The following is an 18,224-nucleotide window of genomic DNA, read 5'->3' on the forward strand; positions in this document are numbered from 1 at the left end:
AAGTTCCCCGAAGAGCCCTCAGAGTCTGTTACATTTTTAAGCATAAATTATGTTACTTGAATAAACATAAACTACAAAGAAATCATTATAGCCCTCATGGCAGGAACAGGATTCCATAGTCTCTGTGAACAATTCTGCAATTCAAGTCCATGTGGAAATGGTAATTTTCCTTCCTGAAGAGAAATACAGAAATGGCATTCATTACGATAAAGACCTTGTAAGTGCAGAAATGTGGAAGTGTGAAATTTATAATACTATAAACATGTTTATTATAAAAACATGACTGCAGAGTGGGCCTAGAATTTTTTCAGTCTTAGCTCATCTTACAATGGCTTGAAGTCTCTAGCAATGACAGCTGTGTTTGCTTTATGAATAACAATCAGGGTCTTTTTTCCTTTCCCCATGGCCAACTTCCCCGTGTGCCTTACGTGTACTGCAGTGTGAGACTGATGGTAAAAAACATCTCCACGCTTACAGACGTTCGCAGTGCCACATGTTGGAAGGAAAATGCTCCTGTCATGGGGAATCTGGGGAAATTACTGGACAAAGGAAATAGGCAAAGAGATGAGGAAAATGCTGCACAGAGAGAAAAACAGTACTCCCAATACTCATCACAGAGAAAAGTCTTTACTGCAGCAAAGCCAGCCCTAGTGTGCTGAGCTGTGTGCGCTGCGTCAGCACCTCGGGCCTTGGTGGGGCTGCTCTGTGGGGCGGGCTGTGCTGCCTCTGTCCTGTCGTCCCGTGGGCAAGGGTCTGTTCTGGAAGGAAGCGCAAAGCACAAAGGAAAACGTGCTTGGACAGAGGATGGGGACACACTGCCAACCAACACAGGACCATCTCTGATACTTGACAACATCAGCAACCTTCAGAATCCTGTATGTATCCAGAAGGGAACGTGGAACGTTTCCCTCCCGAGAGCCTGCCCTGAACCCAACGCACGCGGGACTGGAAAGATGAGCACAACTCCATCCTTGATGGGTTTGTATCTTTGGAAGCCATGAACCCAAACTGAACATTAGTTTTGAAGTAATTACCTTTTGGAGGGAGCTTTCAGAAGTACAGAAACACTGCTGAGCTGACATCCATGCCAGACAGCATATGTCAATAATATAATTTTTAAAAAGAGTCTGTTCTCTTGTCACTAAACCTCCATAATCCGGGCTTTTGGGTTTGTGCTCTTCTCTGTGCCAGGTCCTCGGCTGAGAGACTGACACACGGGATTCCACTCTTCTGCTTTGCTCGGGAAGAAACCGAGTGGCTGAATAAACCTGTCCAGGGCACCACTGCTGGTAAGCGGCACAGCAGGAACTTGGTGACATTCAAAGCCTGTCCTCTGCCCTACTCGTCATCTAGATCTGGGTTTGGCAAACTTTCCCTGTTAAGGACCGGAGGAAATATTTTAGGCTTTGTGATCTCTGCCACGACTACTCAGTTCTGCGGCTGCAGCACAGAAGTAGCTGGACAGTATATAAAGGAGTGGGTGTGTGGCTGTTTCAATAAAACTTTATTTATAAAGAGGCAGCAGGCTTGCCACTCCTAATCTAGACTCAAGTATGTGCCGGAGAGGTGTGTGTATCCAGCACCTCAGTTCTTACAGGGCAGTGACGGTGACTCGTTCACCGTTTTAGAGCAGCAGGTGGTGGTTGCCAATGTGTCAAGTATTTCTCAGAAGGGGTTGGGTGTCATGTCCAGTGGTTGAGGATTTCCATCTAGCCGAGGAGGCGAGATTTGTTTATAAGAAGGAAGAAAATGATGCAAAGCCAGGTGAGAGCCGAAGTGGGTGCTATAGGTTCTAAGTGCTTCAGGGAGAGCTTAAAGGATGGGTGCCATCCTGAAGGGTGACGAGACTTCACTGGGCCGTGAAGCACCCCCCAATGTAAATATTTCTCGAACATTCACTAGGCGTTAGGCACCATGCTAAAATGTCACACGTGTTAGCCATTACAGTCGGCAAAACGTAAGTTTGGTCCTAACGTCTACAGAAATTAAGTGACTTGGTCATGGTTCTACAAGCAGGAAATATCAGAACTGGGATCTGAATCTGCGTAGATCGACTTCATACCGTGGGCTCCTGACCACACAATTCTGCTCTCCCTCCAGAGAGAGGCAGGGACAGACAGACTGTTACCAAATGAAAGGGAAAGAAAGAAGGAACTAGAATGGTTGACACGCAATTAGTCAAAACTATGGGACTGCTCCCTCCTCTGATACAGCAAAAGAAAACTCTGTTTTGAAATACATTTAACTCTCAGTATTTTAGGGAATGAAACATTTCAGATCATACTCCACCCATCACAACACGTGGGCTTCTGAGGGCGCAGGCAGCGGCCGTGCACAGCAAGGCAGCTGCTCTGGCCCTGGTCGCGGGGGAAGGATGTGCCCCCAGCTACTGGCCGGCGGAGGAGGGCTCACTTACCATCATACTCTGGGAAGTAGTCAACGAGGTGGGAATACATAATTTTCTCCTCTAGAAGATCTTTCTTGTTTAAGAACAGAATAACCGAGGAGTTCTGGAACCAGGGATACGTGATAATTGTTCTAAAGAGTGCTTTGCTTTCCTCCATTCGGTTCTGGAAAAAAAAACACCAGAAAATTGAGGCATGAATTACACGATTACTCAGTCTGTGAACTGTTTGTTTTGTACATCCAACCCCTCTTTGGTCTGCATTTAGTTTTTGTGGCCTTGGGCTGGGCGGTAGCAGCTTTTATCAGGATTTACATGCAAAAGCCTCCACGGCTCTTTAAATTAGGCCAACTCTCAGGTTGACAAGTAGAAGAGAATAATAGTAATATTCACTGAAATAACTCAACGTTGAAAGAGAATGAGCCAAGCCTAGAGAACCCTGTTGTATCTGGCACACTGTCAGTGTCCGCCAAAAATCACTCATTCATGGCCAAAGTCTTCAGATCCGAATTAAGAACTAAGTACCAGGCTTCATCTTGCATTTCCTAAGCTGTGTGTACTTGGGGCTTCATCACTGGCTGTTTCATAACAATCAAAACAAAGTTACTTAATTCTTTGCCCAAAGTGCATCTATATTTTTAGAATGACTACTACTTACTATATAAATATGTATCCCCTGATAAGAAAACACATGGAAATATATTTTTAGATCACACATTTCCTACTTATCAGAACACACTTGCTCCCTATGTTTCACTATAATTCTCTTATAGATCTGTGGCCATAGACATGGTAATTACCTGGAGATAGAAATGTAATATTTCTCACCACCCTCAGCATTTGTGAGAAAGTATTCTCACCTGAAGCTGTCTATCAAGCCAGGCTTGGTAACAGAAAACCTCAATGGATTCTCAAGGAATTAGTCAGCCTGCTCTTACAAATGAAGATACTAATCAGTTACTCCTGACTCAAGTCTCTCCTCTTAAAAAGAACGCAGTCACCAGCCCAAAGCTAGACCACCTCCTAGCTTAGCCCTAGTCTCTTCACCAGCTTGTGTGCGTACAGACACACTCGCTTCTAAATCACTCCCATTCTTGGGTCACAGACAAAGGCAGCGGATTTGGAGAGTCCTCCTCTCCGTGGTGCAGGGGCACACTTCTTCCTGGACAAACATGCACTTTCTGACCCCCGACTTAGTTCTTAGTTATGACCAAGTCTCAGGCAATGGAAAAGCCTGCCTGGGATTGAGCCCATCTCCACTGCTAACAGGTGGCTCAGTGGCTTAAGTCAGAGCATCCTAGTCTCCTGGCACCTGGGCTGATTCAGGGCTGGACTTCGAATCCAGGCCCCCGTCACTTAGAATACCCCTTCCCTGGCATACAGGCATCTGTGTAGCCAAGCAGCTCAACTGGTCCAATTAACCCCAGGATTTTTGCTGGGAGCTGTGGAACAGAGAACCCCGCTTTCACAAAGAATGTGGAAGAGGAATCGTGTAGCCTCAGAAATTTCTAGCAACCATCCCGAAACAGAAAAATAAGCTAGGTCCTCCTTACTGGGTTTTAACTCCTAGGTCACACCATGCCTGAGCTTGGTTTTGCCTCTGGATGTTTTGGTAACATCAACCAATTAAGTACCCTTTAGTTTTTAAAGCTAGTTTGAACTGTTTTTCTGGTTCTTATTATATGCAAAATACTTCTAACCGATATACTTGGATCCACCCACTGCCACATGTCTAAAAGGAACTGAATGAATGATGTTTGAAGGATAACCATGAAGCCTAGGGGTTCAAGCTGTTAACATTTCTGCTCAGATCCTGCCTTCCTGATGCAGAACGTGCCCCAAGTTTCATGGCACAGCATTACAAAGGCCAAGTGTGCTCCTCTTTGTTACCCTGTGACTGCTGTTCCAGGAAATCTCCAGGTAACAGAGCTCACCGAGCACAATTTTCTAGATCCTGAATATGTCTTGCTCTCTTCTCTCAAGTGTGTCAATTCAAATCAAGTTAAGAAGGCTTGCTTTTCAAAAGGAGATCTTTGCCAAATCAGGTAAAGCCGCCCATCACCAATGTCTTTGACCTTCACACTTTGTGCCTACCACTGCTCAGATAATTAAATACCCAAGAAATGTGGGACTGATGGAGCGAAAGTTTACTTCATGGCTCAAGGGACAGCACTGACTTCACCACATACACATCTCTTTTACAGAAATGACATGCACAGTCTTTATACTATTTTTACTATCTACGTGCCTTTTACTGGTTATCATCAGTGGTAAAATTTTTAAGTCTGGAAACAATATTCACTGAGAAATGACGTCTCATGGCCTGAGATTTTATAGGTTGAAAATTTTAGGACAGAAGAAAGGCAAAGGCCCTAATAAGAACTGAAAGAATTAAAGGACTGAAAGAAGTTTAATTAGACAGTGAAATCCCTGATGGGAGAGTCAACATTATTTCCTTACAGCTAGAGAAATTCTAGAAAGTCACACTGTGGTCTTCAGAGAAGCCTTGTCTAAAGGGTGGGCCGGTCCACCTTGGCCTCAACCAGGGAGTCTCCGTTAGAAAGGCTGACCGCTGAAATCAGCATTCCCCAGGAGGGGCAGGATGGGCTCCCAAGGGCCTCCCCAGTTAGGCCTTTTCTGGTTGGAGTCCTTCCAGGGTAAGTCTAGACCCTGGGTGGAGACAGGAAAAGGGAAAGTGGTCCTCACTTTTGAATTAATGCAAAAGGAGGTGCCTGAGGAAGTTTCAAGTCATGTCAGGCGCCCCCAAGCTCCAGATGGGGTTCTCCAAGGAAAGGCCCTCGTGCAGCCTCTAGGATCACAGCCAGGAGGGTGGACCGAGCCCAGCCTGGGGACTAGAGATGCCTTGTGAAGGTGGCTGTCCCTCTGTGCCCAGTGCTGCTGCACTCGGGGTCACCATGGAGGAAGGCCCGCTGACTGGCCTGGTCCTGCTGACTCTCTGCCCGTGTCTGCAGTTGCCGGCTGCTCGAGGCTAGGTCCCCAGCAGCCATGTGCGGTGTGGCCTGGGCCCGAGCTATTCCTTCAGGGGGAAGCTCAAGAGCGACGAAGTGGGCAGCTGGCCTGCAGCCTCAGTGTCCACAGCCTTCTGCCAGGTCTGCCGAACCCTGTCTTAGAGACCGAGCCCAGGAATTTGCATTTTAGCAAGCCTTCCAGGGCCTTCTGATGCGGGCCTCATCTTGCAAAGCACTGTGCTGGGGTGGGCTTCTCCAAATTCACGTGTGCTCTGAATCACCTGCGGGCGAGGATTCGGACTCAGCTTAGGATGGGGCCCAGGAGCCTGCCCTTCTCACCGGCTCCCAGGTGAGGCTGCGGCTGTGGACTCACAGTGCACACTTGGCCCAGGAAGATGCAGAAAGCTTGCTAACCAGGGATGACAATTCGAAAAGTGACGTTCCATCCCATTTTCATGATGAGAAGCTCCAGTCACGCATCCAGCTGAGTGCCTGAGTCGTGTGATGAAATCTAACCCATGCCAGCTTCATGCTTTTTGTTTTTCCCCATTAAGACAAGATTCTTACTTGATGCCATAGAAGTTTTTCACTTGACACTGAGAATTCCTAATGCCTTTTCTCACCCCCATGGGAGAATATTTACAAACTGATATGCTCCCTATCAGAGCCCCCGGACTGAATCCTAAATGGACTAAATCAGATTTTCACGATGCCTCAAGGTGGCAGGCAGCGCAGGGCGGTTGGCATATGATGCACTCCGCTCAGCAAACACTGGGATCTACGGGGGAACAGCGGGTCCCCAGGGACTTGGCGGCACTTGCTCTTTAGTAATTCTCTAGGGCCTGGAGTTGCAAGTAAGAAAACAAAACGGCAATGTATGCGACACGCGTATGACTAATAAAAACACCGAGGGCTTGTTTGCTCACCTCTGAAGACAGGTTTAAAGGTAGTCTGGGGGTCGCTGCTAATCTCACGCTCCTCCTCTTGAGGGGAAAACTAGCTGACTTGAAAAGGACATTTGTTGGTTTTCCTCTCCTAAATACAGGGCTCCTTGGTAACCAAGTGGGCCGGCTTACGCCCGAGGCCCCAGGAGGGACTTGTTGTCACCTCCCACCTGCCGCTTTTCCTGGATGGAAGCTAGTGTCCTCTCCCAAGGAAGGCATGGTGCAGGTGAGGGAGCAGAGACGGGACAGGCCCAGGAGAAGCAGGGCCTGCCTGGGCTCCACTCCCCCGAGAAATGGGAAGAACAAAGGGCTACAGAGCCTGAGGACGGGCTACCAGTGAGGGAGCAGCGAGCACCAGGGCCTGGATGGTTTCCATGCAGTCACCCTGCCTCAAGTAAATGTGGTCACGGAAATATTCGTCTTGCCCGGACCACACTTGCAATGGACTGAATGTCTGCGCCCCCCTGAAACACTTATGTTGAAATCCTCACCCCTAGTGTGATAGTTTTAAAAGGTAGGGCCATCAGGAGGTGACTGGGATGGGTGCCGTCATAAAAGAGACATCAAGGCGCACCCTCAACGCTTCCGCCACGTGAGGACACGGCGCGAAGTCGGCCACCTAAGAACCAGGAAGCAGGTGCTCACCAGACCCTGAGGCTGCCTAAGACTTGATCTTGGACTTCCCAGCCTCAGGAACTGTGAGCAATAAATGTCTGCTGTTTATCAGCCACCCAAGCTATGGTGTTTTGTTATGGCAGCCTGGACAGACTGAGACAATGCTGATTAGGTAAGTCACTCCTCACCCGGGCTGGAACCAGTGAAAAGGTGGAGCCTAAACTGAGAAGCAGCCACCCTGACCCCTGACCCCGGGAGAAGGGGAGGCCCCCTGTTTCCCACTTTGTGAGCCAAATGGTGGGTGTCCTCCCTCCCACGAGCACCAGAAAAGGCCCCGTTCAAGCCTTAAGGGTCTTAACACCTCCAATCCTTAACATCTCAAATTGATTCTCAAGATCTCTAATCTCATACAGCTCAACAGCAAAAACATAGTCTGATTAAAAAATGGGCAGAGGATCTGAACAGACATTTCCCCGAAGAAGACATAGAGACGGCCAACAGGAACTACAGGAAAAGATGCTCAACATCACTAATCATCAGGGAAACAAAATCAAAATCGTGATGAGGTTATCACTTCATACTTGTTACAATAGCTATTATAAAAAGCCAACAAACAACGTGTTGGTGAGGATGTGGAGAAATGGGAACCGCTGTAGACAGCTGGTGGGAATGTAAATTGGTGCAGCCACGGTGGAAACCAGTGTGGAGGGTCCTCAAAAAATTAAAAATAGAACTACCGCATGATCCAGCAATCCCACTTCTGGATATTTATTTGAAGAAAATAAAAACACTAACTTAAAAAGATATCTGCACACTCCTGCAGCATTATTTACACTAGACAAGACATGGAAGGAACCTAAATGTCCATCAATGGATGAATGGATAAAGAAAACTGATATATATAGTTTCTTTATGGAATGGAATATTATTCAGCCATAAAATAGAAAGCCTTGCCATTTGTGACAACTTGGATGAACCTTGAAGGCATTATGCTAAGTGAAGCAAATCAGACAGAGAAAGACAAACATGATCTCACTTACATGTGGAATCGTTAAAACAAACAAACAAACACCCCAACATACAGATACAAAGCACAGATGAGGGGGTGGAAGGTGGGTGAAATGAGTGAAGGTGGTTAAAAGGTATAAACTTCCAGTTATAAAATAAATAAGTCCTGGAGATGTAATATAATGTTCAGCACGGTGACTACAGTTAATAAAACTGTACTGTGTTTTTAAAAGTTGCCAAGAGAGTAGATCTTAGAAGTTCTCATCATAAGAAAAACCATAGCTATGTATGGTGATGAATGTTAACTAGACTTATTGCTGTGATCATTTTGTGATATATACAGACACATTTTACAATATATACATCGTTATGTTGTATAGCTGAGCTAATATGTTATCATAGCTCAAAAAAATCTCTAATCACCAGAAAATATTGTTTTATGCAATCCCCTGCTAACACATGGTTGACTAACGCTGCCTGCAGGGCAGAGCCCAAGTTCCTCAGTGTGGCGCTTACAGCTCAGCACTGCCTGAGCCCAGTGCGTATCTTCAACCTGACCCCTCACCAATGCTCCCTCTCTGCATAAAAGGACTCAGTGTCACTACGTCACATAGTGTGACTACACTTTCTTGACCTGTGGTCTTCAATGCTGTCCTTCTCCAAATTCTTCAAGACCCAGATCGACCTGACTTCCCCCCGAAATCCTTCCCCAATCCCCTTTGGACGGGCCCCTCCTCCCACCCACGGCACCTGCTGTCCTGTTCCATGCTGGCGCCATCTCTCAGCAAACACGTGTTGAGGGTTGGCAAGACACTGGGAATGACAGTGGGTTGCGAGAGGGCCTGCGTCCTGAGGACGGAGGCAGACAGGAGTGTCATGTGTAGTTACAGGTCCACGTGATGGGCCGTAAGAGTGGTTAAAAAAAAAAAAAAGGCTGTGGTCACACAAGAAGGAAAGGTTTAACTATGGAAGACTTAAAAGCAAGGTAATTCTGAGTTGAAGCTTGAGGGGTGGAGCGATTACAAGGAGGAAAAGAGAACACACGCAAAGGAGAATTAAAGGCCAGGACCGACACGAGATCTAGGGAAGTTCTGTACAAAAGAGGTCATGGGGGCTTCTCATCTCTGCAACCTGGACATCAAGTAAGCAGATTCTCCACGTTGAGAATGTGAAGTATTTCCTCCTCATTTGCAACTTGCAGTGGTGGCTGGGAGGCACAACCACGCTAAGTTCCATGACGAACACGTGCCCTCTAGTCTAGTCCCTGTCACCCTCGAGATAACCTGTCCGGCGGTCTTGGTGCCGGCTGGTTTCCAGTGCTGGCAGGTAGCAGAGTCCAACAGGAAACCTCATCAGACATCTCAAGTGCAGCTCCCTGAGACGCAATTATTTGCTTTCCTCTTGGCTCACGTGCAAACCTCCCTCCTGTGGAGGAAAAGGCCGGATCCAGTGGACACGGCCCAAGACCCCAACAGGAAGCTGGCTTTCTTCAGGCTATGACTTGGCCCGAATCGCTGCATAAAAATTACCGGTGGACCTGAAGGGACAATATTTCATACGTCTATATGCTTTGCAGCCGCTGAGAGTCTGAGTTTGCTCTCTGCCAAGTCGGTACTTCCTCCAGCAACAGGCAGCATTAAACCAGAGATCTGAACATTCATTTTCGTATCTTTTGCAACGCCTTGCTATTTTGCCAGTAAATACAGGTTCTCACAAAATTCACTTATTTTCTTAGCAAAGAATACAGTTTAGACGGAGACCCTTAATTCATTTCCATAATTCAAGTCACCCACCTGCCTGCCTCTCCCAATGGATACTGCTTCCTCTTATCAATGCCTCCATAAACCACGTGGATTTATATTCCCTACAGGATCAGAATGTAGCCTTTACATGTCAAAACCAGACACTTAGAAGCAGACTGCTGAGTCAGCACTGAGGGCCTGCTGGTCATCTGCTAGTTGCCCTCCGCTGTCACCTGGGGTGGGATCTGCCCCAGAGAAACTGGGATGCAGCTTCCCAAGGCTCAGAAATGCCCTCTGGTATCAGAGATGCAGACGGTATGAGTGATCCACAAAGTTACTAACTGATGCCAGGAGCTAGTCAGGTGGCTACGATTCTGTGTTCCCTGAGCTTTCTTCTGAAAAAAGGCCAAAGCCACACACTCAACTTCAGTGAGTGAGGTCCAGAAACACAGACATAGAGTGGTTATAGGAGCATGTCTGTAAACTAACAGATTGTTTAGCAGAAGGGAAAAAATACACATTGTGTCCTGCCTCACAATATTTTAAAATCCGGATTTTCGGGTACAGGTTAAGACATCGCACACAATTTTAATGCCTAGCTGCCTGGAGGGCTGCTTCTACATACTGCACATGACGCAAAACGTGCAGCCAAGGCATGCCACGCTGGGTGCCATTTTTATTAGCACCATTTCTGCTTCAGAAATTGATCAGGAAGGGAGACGGTCAGGATATAGGATTTTACGCGTCAAGCATTCACACAACACTACACTGTAAATACACTCGTCACTTTTAATTGCTATGACAAGCTTCACTATTTCTTCTCAGACATAACATCAAATACCTCATAAATTACTTTATTAAAGGTCATTATTTTAAAAGAGCAAGACTAGTTGACTTTAATGTAATGATCCGTGATGATGTAAACTCTATCAATCATTATCATTTGTGGCTTATCAAATGCTGAACACTGAAAGATTCACATCCTTAACAAGGACTGAGGAATACACTCTGTCAGGGATTTGTTTCATTTACATACATCAACTGGGTAAATAAATGTGACAGCTCGAAAGACAGCGACTTCAAAGCCTTATGAAAAAAAATAATTTGCAAGCCTGGCCCACGTCTTTCTTTCCTTCCTGGATTATTTAAGAAAAAGCCTGGAGTATTTGACTTTGTATCTCCAGCAGGATCACGGCGTTATGTGTCCTACCTAATGTCAACACACACAAACACAACGCATTGTGAGCTGAGGTCCTGTGACGTGGGGGAGGAGGGTGCAGGGAAGGAGCCGGGCTGTGAGCTACCTCGGTTTGAAACATAGCTCTACTTCAAATACTCCTGTGACCTTAGGTGAGAGACTGAACCTCAGTTCCCCACATCTCCGGGGGTTCAGGGGGACAGTGAGATGGTGGGTGCATGGCGCTTTGCCAGCACGCAACAGCAGCTGCTATCAGACTTGGCCAAACTACTGTTAGGATCTCTTGGTAAGGCAATCGCTTACCTCAAGTCTTTGGCTGAACTGTAAATCCAGTAAAAGTCTTTCTATTCCCTGGAATTGCCCAAAGTTAATCTAGCCACAGTTTCAAATCCAGATCCATTTGATTTATATAAACCTGGAAAATCATCCAGGTTTCTGCCAATTGCTCACTTAGAAAATGTTTCTTCCTAAGATTCTCCACATGTTAGAGGGAAGCATCATCAAAAATCTCTCAAAATGTTCAATATAATCACACCACCCAAGACGGCTGTTCTCCTGCTCTCTGTACGCCCCCTGCTCAACCAGTCCCTGCTTCACCCACACCCTCCTCCTAGGACTGACCTTCCCACAGAGCCTAGTCAGTAAATGCCGACAGTCTGGCCCCACCTCAGCTAGTGACTGTTCTAATCCTGACATCAGAACATCTCCACTATGGCAGTTTATCAAAGGGGCCTCTGGAGAGGGGCATACCCATCTGGTTTCCCTGGTAACCGATAAGCCAATCTAACGTCAATTCCGCCTGTAACTGGTAACCTCCCTCTTCCCCAGGTAGTGAAGACCGCTGCCCTGTCCCGTCCGCCAGCGGCTGTCCACAGTGGGGTGTCGCTCCAGGACCCCTGCACTGCAGACGTGTAAGACCCCCATCTACTGAACCACTGGTGTCTCTGTCACTCTGGGCTCCTTCTTCAGTCCTCAGGCTGCGCAAGCACAGGGCTTGCAGGCCTGTGGGATTCAGCCCAACAACTCTCAGCCCCAGAGCAAACCAAGAAAGCAACAGATAAAAAACATAAACAGAGCAGCTGGAATGAGAAATAATTAAGGACAGCTCACGAGCCATCCCGCTTCTGCTATCCAAATCAGACAATCAGACAACAGGAACAGAAATAATCAGGATACTAGACTCAGCTGGACAGATATTATTTCCTGCGTAATTTTCTTAGTCTTTGCAAATCTTTGCAAGTGATTATTTGAGATCAGATTTGGCATACTCTCTAGGCCAGCAGTCAGCTCCGGAAGATTTTAGTATTATAATTTCTACCTGTGTATGAATCGGTGTATTCTTCCTGCCCAGGATGTTTAGAGAAGCAAAGAAATACAGCATATTTGCCTGTTACCTCCAGGTCTGAGATTTCCAGCAGAGATGAGGTCACAGAGCAGGCAGGCCCGGGTGCAGGGGACTGGTGTAAACCAGAGTGCGTGGAGAGGAATGGAGGAGGGAGAGAGGAAGACAGAGACTGGAGGGCCAGGGCCAGGAGAGGAGGTCACCCTCAGCCTGCGGGGAGCAAGAGCCTCAACACGGGCGAGAAGAAACGACGTGGAAGCCCACAGTTTTACGGAACTTACGGAAGACAGGACTATGTCCTTTAATATTTTCTAATATTTTCGTTCATTCAAGCAACCAAGCAGCAACCTCCTTTCAAAGACTATTTTATAGCACACTGATCTTCCTGCTTACAGTGACCCTCTGCTGCCTGCATATCCCACTAATGGTCTGCTCACACGCCAGCGAGCCCAAGTCTGCTCTCAACTTACATACGGAAATTCCTTCTCTCTTCCCGTAACCCTCCTCACTTAATGCAGAGTCAGGATTCAGACACTTAATGCCTTGAGTAGCCACACCATTGACTTTTCAATTCACTGACCTTCCCTCCATCCACACCTCAAACTGAAAGTGGATTTTGCAAACTATACTAGAGCCGTCAGCAAGGAGCAAAAACTGTGTGTCTGAACGTCAGCTTTTGTTTCGCATGTCCACTTTCTGGCTCTACAGCTGATGCACAGGGATCTGGCCAAACTGCTGGAGACTTTGGATAAAGAGAAAGAGGAAATAGGTTGTGGGATGCAGAGGTAAGGGATTAACAAGAAAACAGGCATGGATGATACGACAGAGCCTGCAAACCCTGAACAGCCCCAAGAAGTGCAAGGGAGATTTGCTCTACACAAACCGAACATGTGCACATCAGTATATCAGACGGAGTCTGAGCAAGTTCCTCGTGTGTTATGCCAGGCAAGTCTGGGCAAAACAGGCGTGAAATGAAATAAACTAAGCAATTTGGTAAAATGTCTTCTTTATTAACTTAAACTACATGGATGGGTCAAGTCTGGCCCAGAAACAAGCATCTGCCTAATTCTTTGGCCAACACAATACGTACTGGATAAGGGTCTGGTTTGCTTCGTGTCCAAAGAGACAAGCTCAAGGGCCTGTACGCACCGCGGGTTTGAGCCCTGGTCAGTGGCGTTACCCTTGGCCTGACTCATCCTTGATCGCACACAAGTTCTTGTCGCTACCTCTTGGGCTCTAAGCCTTTTCTCTCTTCTTCCTCCAAAGACTGCAGAAGGACCAGACAGTAAGTAAAACGAGAATGAAGACAGAGAGTAAGTGTGGCATTGCAGTAAGCAGATAAACTGATCACATGACAAGAAAATTACAAAGAAATTTACCAAAAATGACAAGAAAGCCAGTAACCTACAGACTTGAACGTGTTTTCTCATAAGGAAAGATACTCTGAAAGTAAGTCCTTTACAAAATGAGCTTGGTGCATTATATTCCTAAGGTTTTTTTTTTTCTTAAAACAATAATAATCTGTCATATAATTAACAGAGTTTATTTTTTCTTTTTAGTCTTATTTTCAGGAACAAGATATGATGAAACTTTTCAGACTCTGACATGTATTTTTAGCTATATGAATGTTATTATTTATTTTGTATAAAGTTTAATCACATTAATGATAATAACTAACATCTGTTTAGTGTGTATCTACACCAGACATTATTCGAAGCACCTAAGTATGTAAAAAGGGGTTGGCAAACTTTTCTGTAAAGGACCGGATAGTAAGTATTTTAGGCTCTTCAGGACACATTGTCTCTGTTGTAACAACTTAACTCTGCCCATGTAGCAGGAACGCACATATAGACGATACATAAATGCATAAATGTGGCTGGGTCCCCATAAAACTTTGTTTCAGATGCTGAAATTTAAGTTTCTTAACAATTTTCATGTGTCACAGAATATTACTCCTCTTTTGGTTTTTTTAACCACTTAAAAAATGTAGAAACCGATCTTAGCTTGCAAGCTGTACATTAACAAATGGTCAGCTGGATTTGGCCTGGGGGGCCATAGTTGGCTGCAGAGCAGTACTTAATCCTCACACCGGCTTAAAGCAGAAGGAATTGCTGTGACTCCTATTTTCTAGGTGGGAAGACTAAGGAAAAGCAAGTTAAAGTAACACACCTAGTATGGAGTTCAATAACTATCATAACTATTTGAATCATTAGCAAATTTGCACATAGATATGTTTTACATTCAACTTATGTTCAGAAAACTTATCACGTATGACAAACCACATGTATGTGGAAATAAGAGCAAAAATAAGGTTTCCCCCAGATAAATTCACTGTAATATCTTTGAGCCTTAATTTTCTCCCTATTTAGCTTGTCTCTATAATTTTTAGTTAGATACTGAGTTTCTCAATTTATCCCCCTGCCCCACTACCCAGGAAAATGTATCCATTCTTTTCCCCCACATCATGGAGGATAAAACATAAGAAAGACACTCAATATTTTAATTCATTTGCTTAATTTTTAGTGTCAGGGCAGTAGATCTGTTTACCCAGATGTTGCACACATGTAAACATGCTTTTCCACATGCTCTAATACCACACATCTGACATTTTTAAACCAATAAAATTATTGTGAAATAGTCCTCATTTGAAGATGGGGATATATTTTCTTATGTTACTTTACGCAGTTAAAAAAATAATTCTACAAACATTCTTAGTTAATAAGACACTCCTAAGAATCTGCGTGTGGATCTGCTTTGTCTGCTTTTACTCTGTTCCTCCAGAGAGAGAGACAGAGAGAGAGACACGCTGACTGAAGACAGCGTGGAGGGAGGGCAGGGAAAATAAACATGAAAAACTCAAACCACTCCGCTTCGGTCTGTGTGTCTACTAAAGGTATGACCATAGGATCTGGGAGTACACTTCTGGCTGAAGTTCTGTTGATGCATTATCTGCAGTTTTCAGTGATTTACTTGATACTTGTTCTGTCACCAGTGCTTTTATCTGACAGTGCACACTAGATAGAACAAGGTCCTGGCACCTTTTAAAAGCAATGTTTACTGTCTGCTTAAAAAACCAGTATCCTCATCTTGAATGACTTACTGGTAGGTACAAGAAAGTAACCCGAATACCCGTGGGGCCAACTCAAAAGATCTCTCCTTGGAGAACTATAACGCGCCCAATCATGTTGGACTGACAAGTTTTGAGAAACAGTGGGCTCCCTGCTTTTTTAAACCTTGGCATTCTGTATAATGTGCGTGACAGTAACTAATGTAGAAGGTACAAAGGGCATTATAAAATTTACAAAGAGACTAAATATTATTTTTTCCACAGAAAAAGCATTAAGTACACCAAATGAAAAATTGAGAACTGATTGTAAACTGTTAAGATGGAAAGTTTCAATATTTTGCCCTACAGAAGAGTTTGCTTCTTCTCTTTGCTCTTTATTCTGATAAAAATGTAATAAAGGATTTTTATTTTGATAAAATGTTTTTCTAAAACATGTGCAATATAACCTTATTATTAAATTGGGCAGTCAGACAAAAAAATCCGAAGTATCAATGTTCTACTATGTACAGAAAACTGTATTCTGAGTGTTATGAAGGAAGTAAAAGATCTCTTCCAGAAACTAATAACCGAGCGAGAGCAGAGAGAAGTCCAACACAAATGAACACCTTTATATACAACTCACAGGAACATCAAAATCATACAAAATCAGCTTCTTTTACAGTGAAAGAAAAAAGATGGGTGGGTGGATAATTCAATTATCATAAAGAAAGCAGGCAATTTTGAAGGATGTGTGGGAAAAGCTGGGCAAACGCCAGTACTTCACGGGAGAGAATTGGTGTCTGTGGTCACAGACACACAATCATGAGATGCTCATGCGGTGTGACTACAGAGTCCATGGGAGAGGGCTCACGGCTGGGACCCGAATCTCAGGGATCCGGACAATATTCATGTGTTGAAGTTTATGAACCCACAAATACCAGTGTGTTGGAGACTTGAATAAAGGTGAAAGGAGAGGGGATCAGGACTAATTCTACTGCTGAAAAGGACCAGAGAGAGAAATGGACCCCACAGGTCTCAAAAGTGCCAGAGACGGAGTGAGGCAGCAATAATTCAACTTTAAGAATGGACGTGTGCTGGAAACCAGCTCACATGCCTTTTATGGCGAATGTCCACTCTTGCTGATCCCCTTTTCTGACTGACTGGTAGCTGTGCTGTACTTGTTAAAGGCTTAGTGTGTGTCTGCAGGTTTGCAAGTTTATAAGCTGTACACTTCATTCAACTGTAAGAACAGCACTGAAAATTCCCCAGTCTGCCCCCTCCACCCCCACCAACATTTTCATCTTCCGAAGGCCAAGGAAATGAGTAAGGAACTGCTGCTCCTGATATAACTCTGAATGTCCAGTGGAAGTTCGGAAACAAAATAGAAGAAATTTTGGGTGACAGTGACCGTATGCTCATTCGTGACTGGGATCAGTGAAAAGGGTCACAGGTCTTAAACAATGTTTCCATTGACTTTAGAAATGTAATTTAACAAAATCAGGATCAGGGTGCAAGGCAGAAATTACACAGAGTCTAAATTACCCTTCAAAGTGTATTTTGAAGGAACATACCGGTGACCCCAAGCCCATTTGCCACGCCACACGTCTCACACAGACCGCTCTTCCCTTCGTGGTAGTCAAGGACCTGGCTCCTTTGGTGAGCACTGGATGAAGTCTTGTTTGGGTTTGTGTCGGCATCAGGGGGCTTGCTGAACAGAGAATTAGAATCACTGCACACGAGGCTCATACACTGCACTGCAAGATGCTCCCGTGAGGTGAGGGAAGCAGGAACTGAGACCAACTGTGGAAACGGCCAATTCCACTTCTCCGTCTCACAGTATTTCACTGCATCCTTTCACTGGGTGAAAGGCAGCCAGAGCCTTTTGCATAACTTATTTTCTCTTTCTCTCTCTCTCTCCTTCCTTTTCCCTTTTTATGGCTGAACATCTATTACTACATTTTCATAAATCCACTTCTGATGTGACTCTGTGTAATTCCATAAGCTGTGTCTCTAAAAGTGACATGGACCCTAAAAGATCTAGACAGTCTCAAAGATACGATCTGGACCCCTTAGGCCAAGGCATTCTCATGAAGGTGAGAAACTTCCAAAATCATTGTAGCCACAAAGGAGGCTTTCCCATGATCAAAACTTCTAAAAAAGACAAAATGTGGGGGAGAGGAGAAATTGTGAAGAAAATCACATAATTGAAGATAACTAGGTAGTATTAAGGACTTGAGCAACTTAGATTGGAGAGAAAATTTCAGAAACTTTCAGGAAAAGACCTACTCACTTCATTCTGCTCCCTGAGACCCCAACAAGATGAAACAACAAAACTGAATGAAGAGACTGAGAAACAACTCCAACCACAGATGAGGAAGAACAGCTGTCAAATTTGTACTACCTACACGGACTCCAAGAGGAAGCTGAATGTTATTAAACACCTTTCCATTTTTCAGTCAGGCTGAGACAATCAAGTGATAACCCTGCACTCAGAACATGGAGCACTGGAGGTGCCCTGGGCCTCAGAGAGGAAGAACCAGCCAGCTGAGGCGAGTTCCAGAGCTCATGGCCCTACAGAGAGCAGGACTGGCGATAGCGACAGCTGCGTGATGCCTTTTTTGTACTCCCCAAACCTGGACTCCTAACTCAGAGAACCGCCTGCAGAGGAGGCAGGCCGGGGGAAAGCTCCTAACCACCTCGCTTCTGGGAAACACCTAGGAGTTCCAAACGTCTGGAGAAAACTTCCAGCAAGAAAAACAGAAACCTAAGCAAAGAGGAAGAGAGGGCGAGAGAGAGAAGAAAAAGAAATCAGAAGACAGAGATCAATGCAGGAAACTGAAAATACTTTGAAAAGGAAAAAAAAAAATCCTCGGAAAGAGGAACAACATTTTTCAATACCCTGAAACAAAAAAGGCTACTGAATTGAAAGGGAAACATGGAGAATAAAAAGAGCTCT

The 18,224-nt window shown here is 45.1% G+C and overlaps 1 protein-coding gene across 1 annotated transcript in view; it reads right to left on the reverse strand.

The window, feature by feature from the left end:
* The window catches only part of LOC102536841 (guanine nucleotide-binding protein G(q) subunit alpha), a 268,471-nt gene that overhangs the window by 7,975 nt on the left and 242,272 nt on the right, over positions 1-18,224 (reverse strand). Inside the window, exon 6 of the mRNA XM_072959642.1 lies at positions 2,417-2,570. Coding sequence (XP_072815743.1) covers positions 2,417-2,570 — 154 coding nt within the window. The remainder of the gene's footprint in view (positions 1-2,416; positions 2,571-18,224) is intronic.

This window comes from Vicugna pacos, chromosome 4 (genome assembly GCF_048564905.1).
Source record: "Vicugna pacos chromosome 4, VicPac4, whole genome shotgun sequence".
In the NCBI taxonomy this organism is placed as follows: domain Eukaryota; kingdom Metazoa; phylum Chordata; class Mammalia; order Artiodactyla; family Camelidae; genus Vicugna; species Vicugna pacos.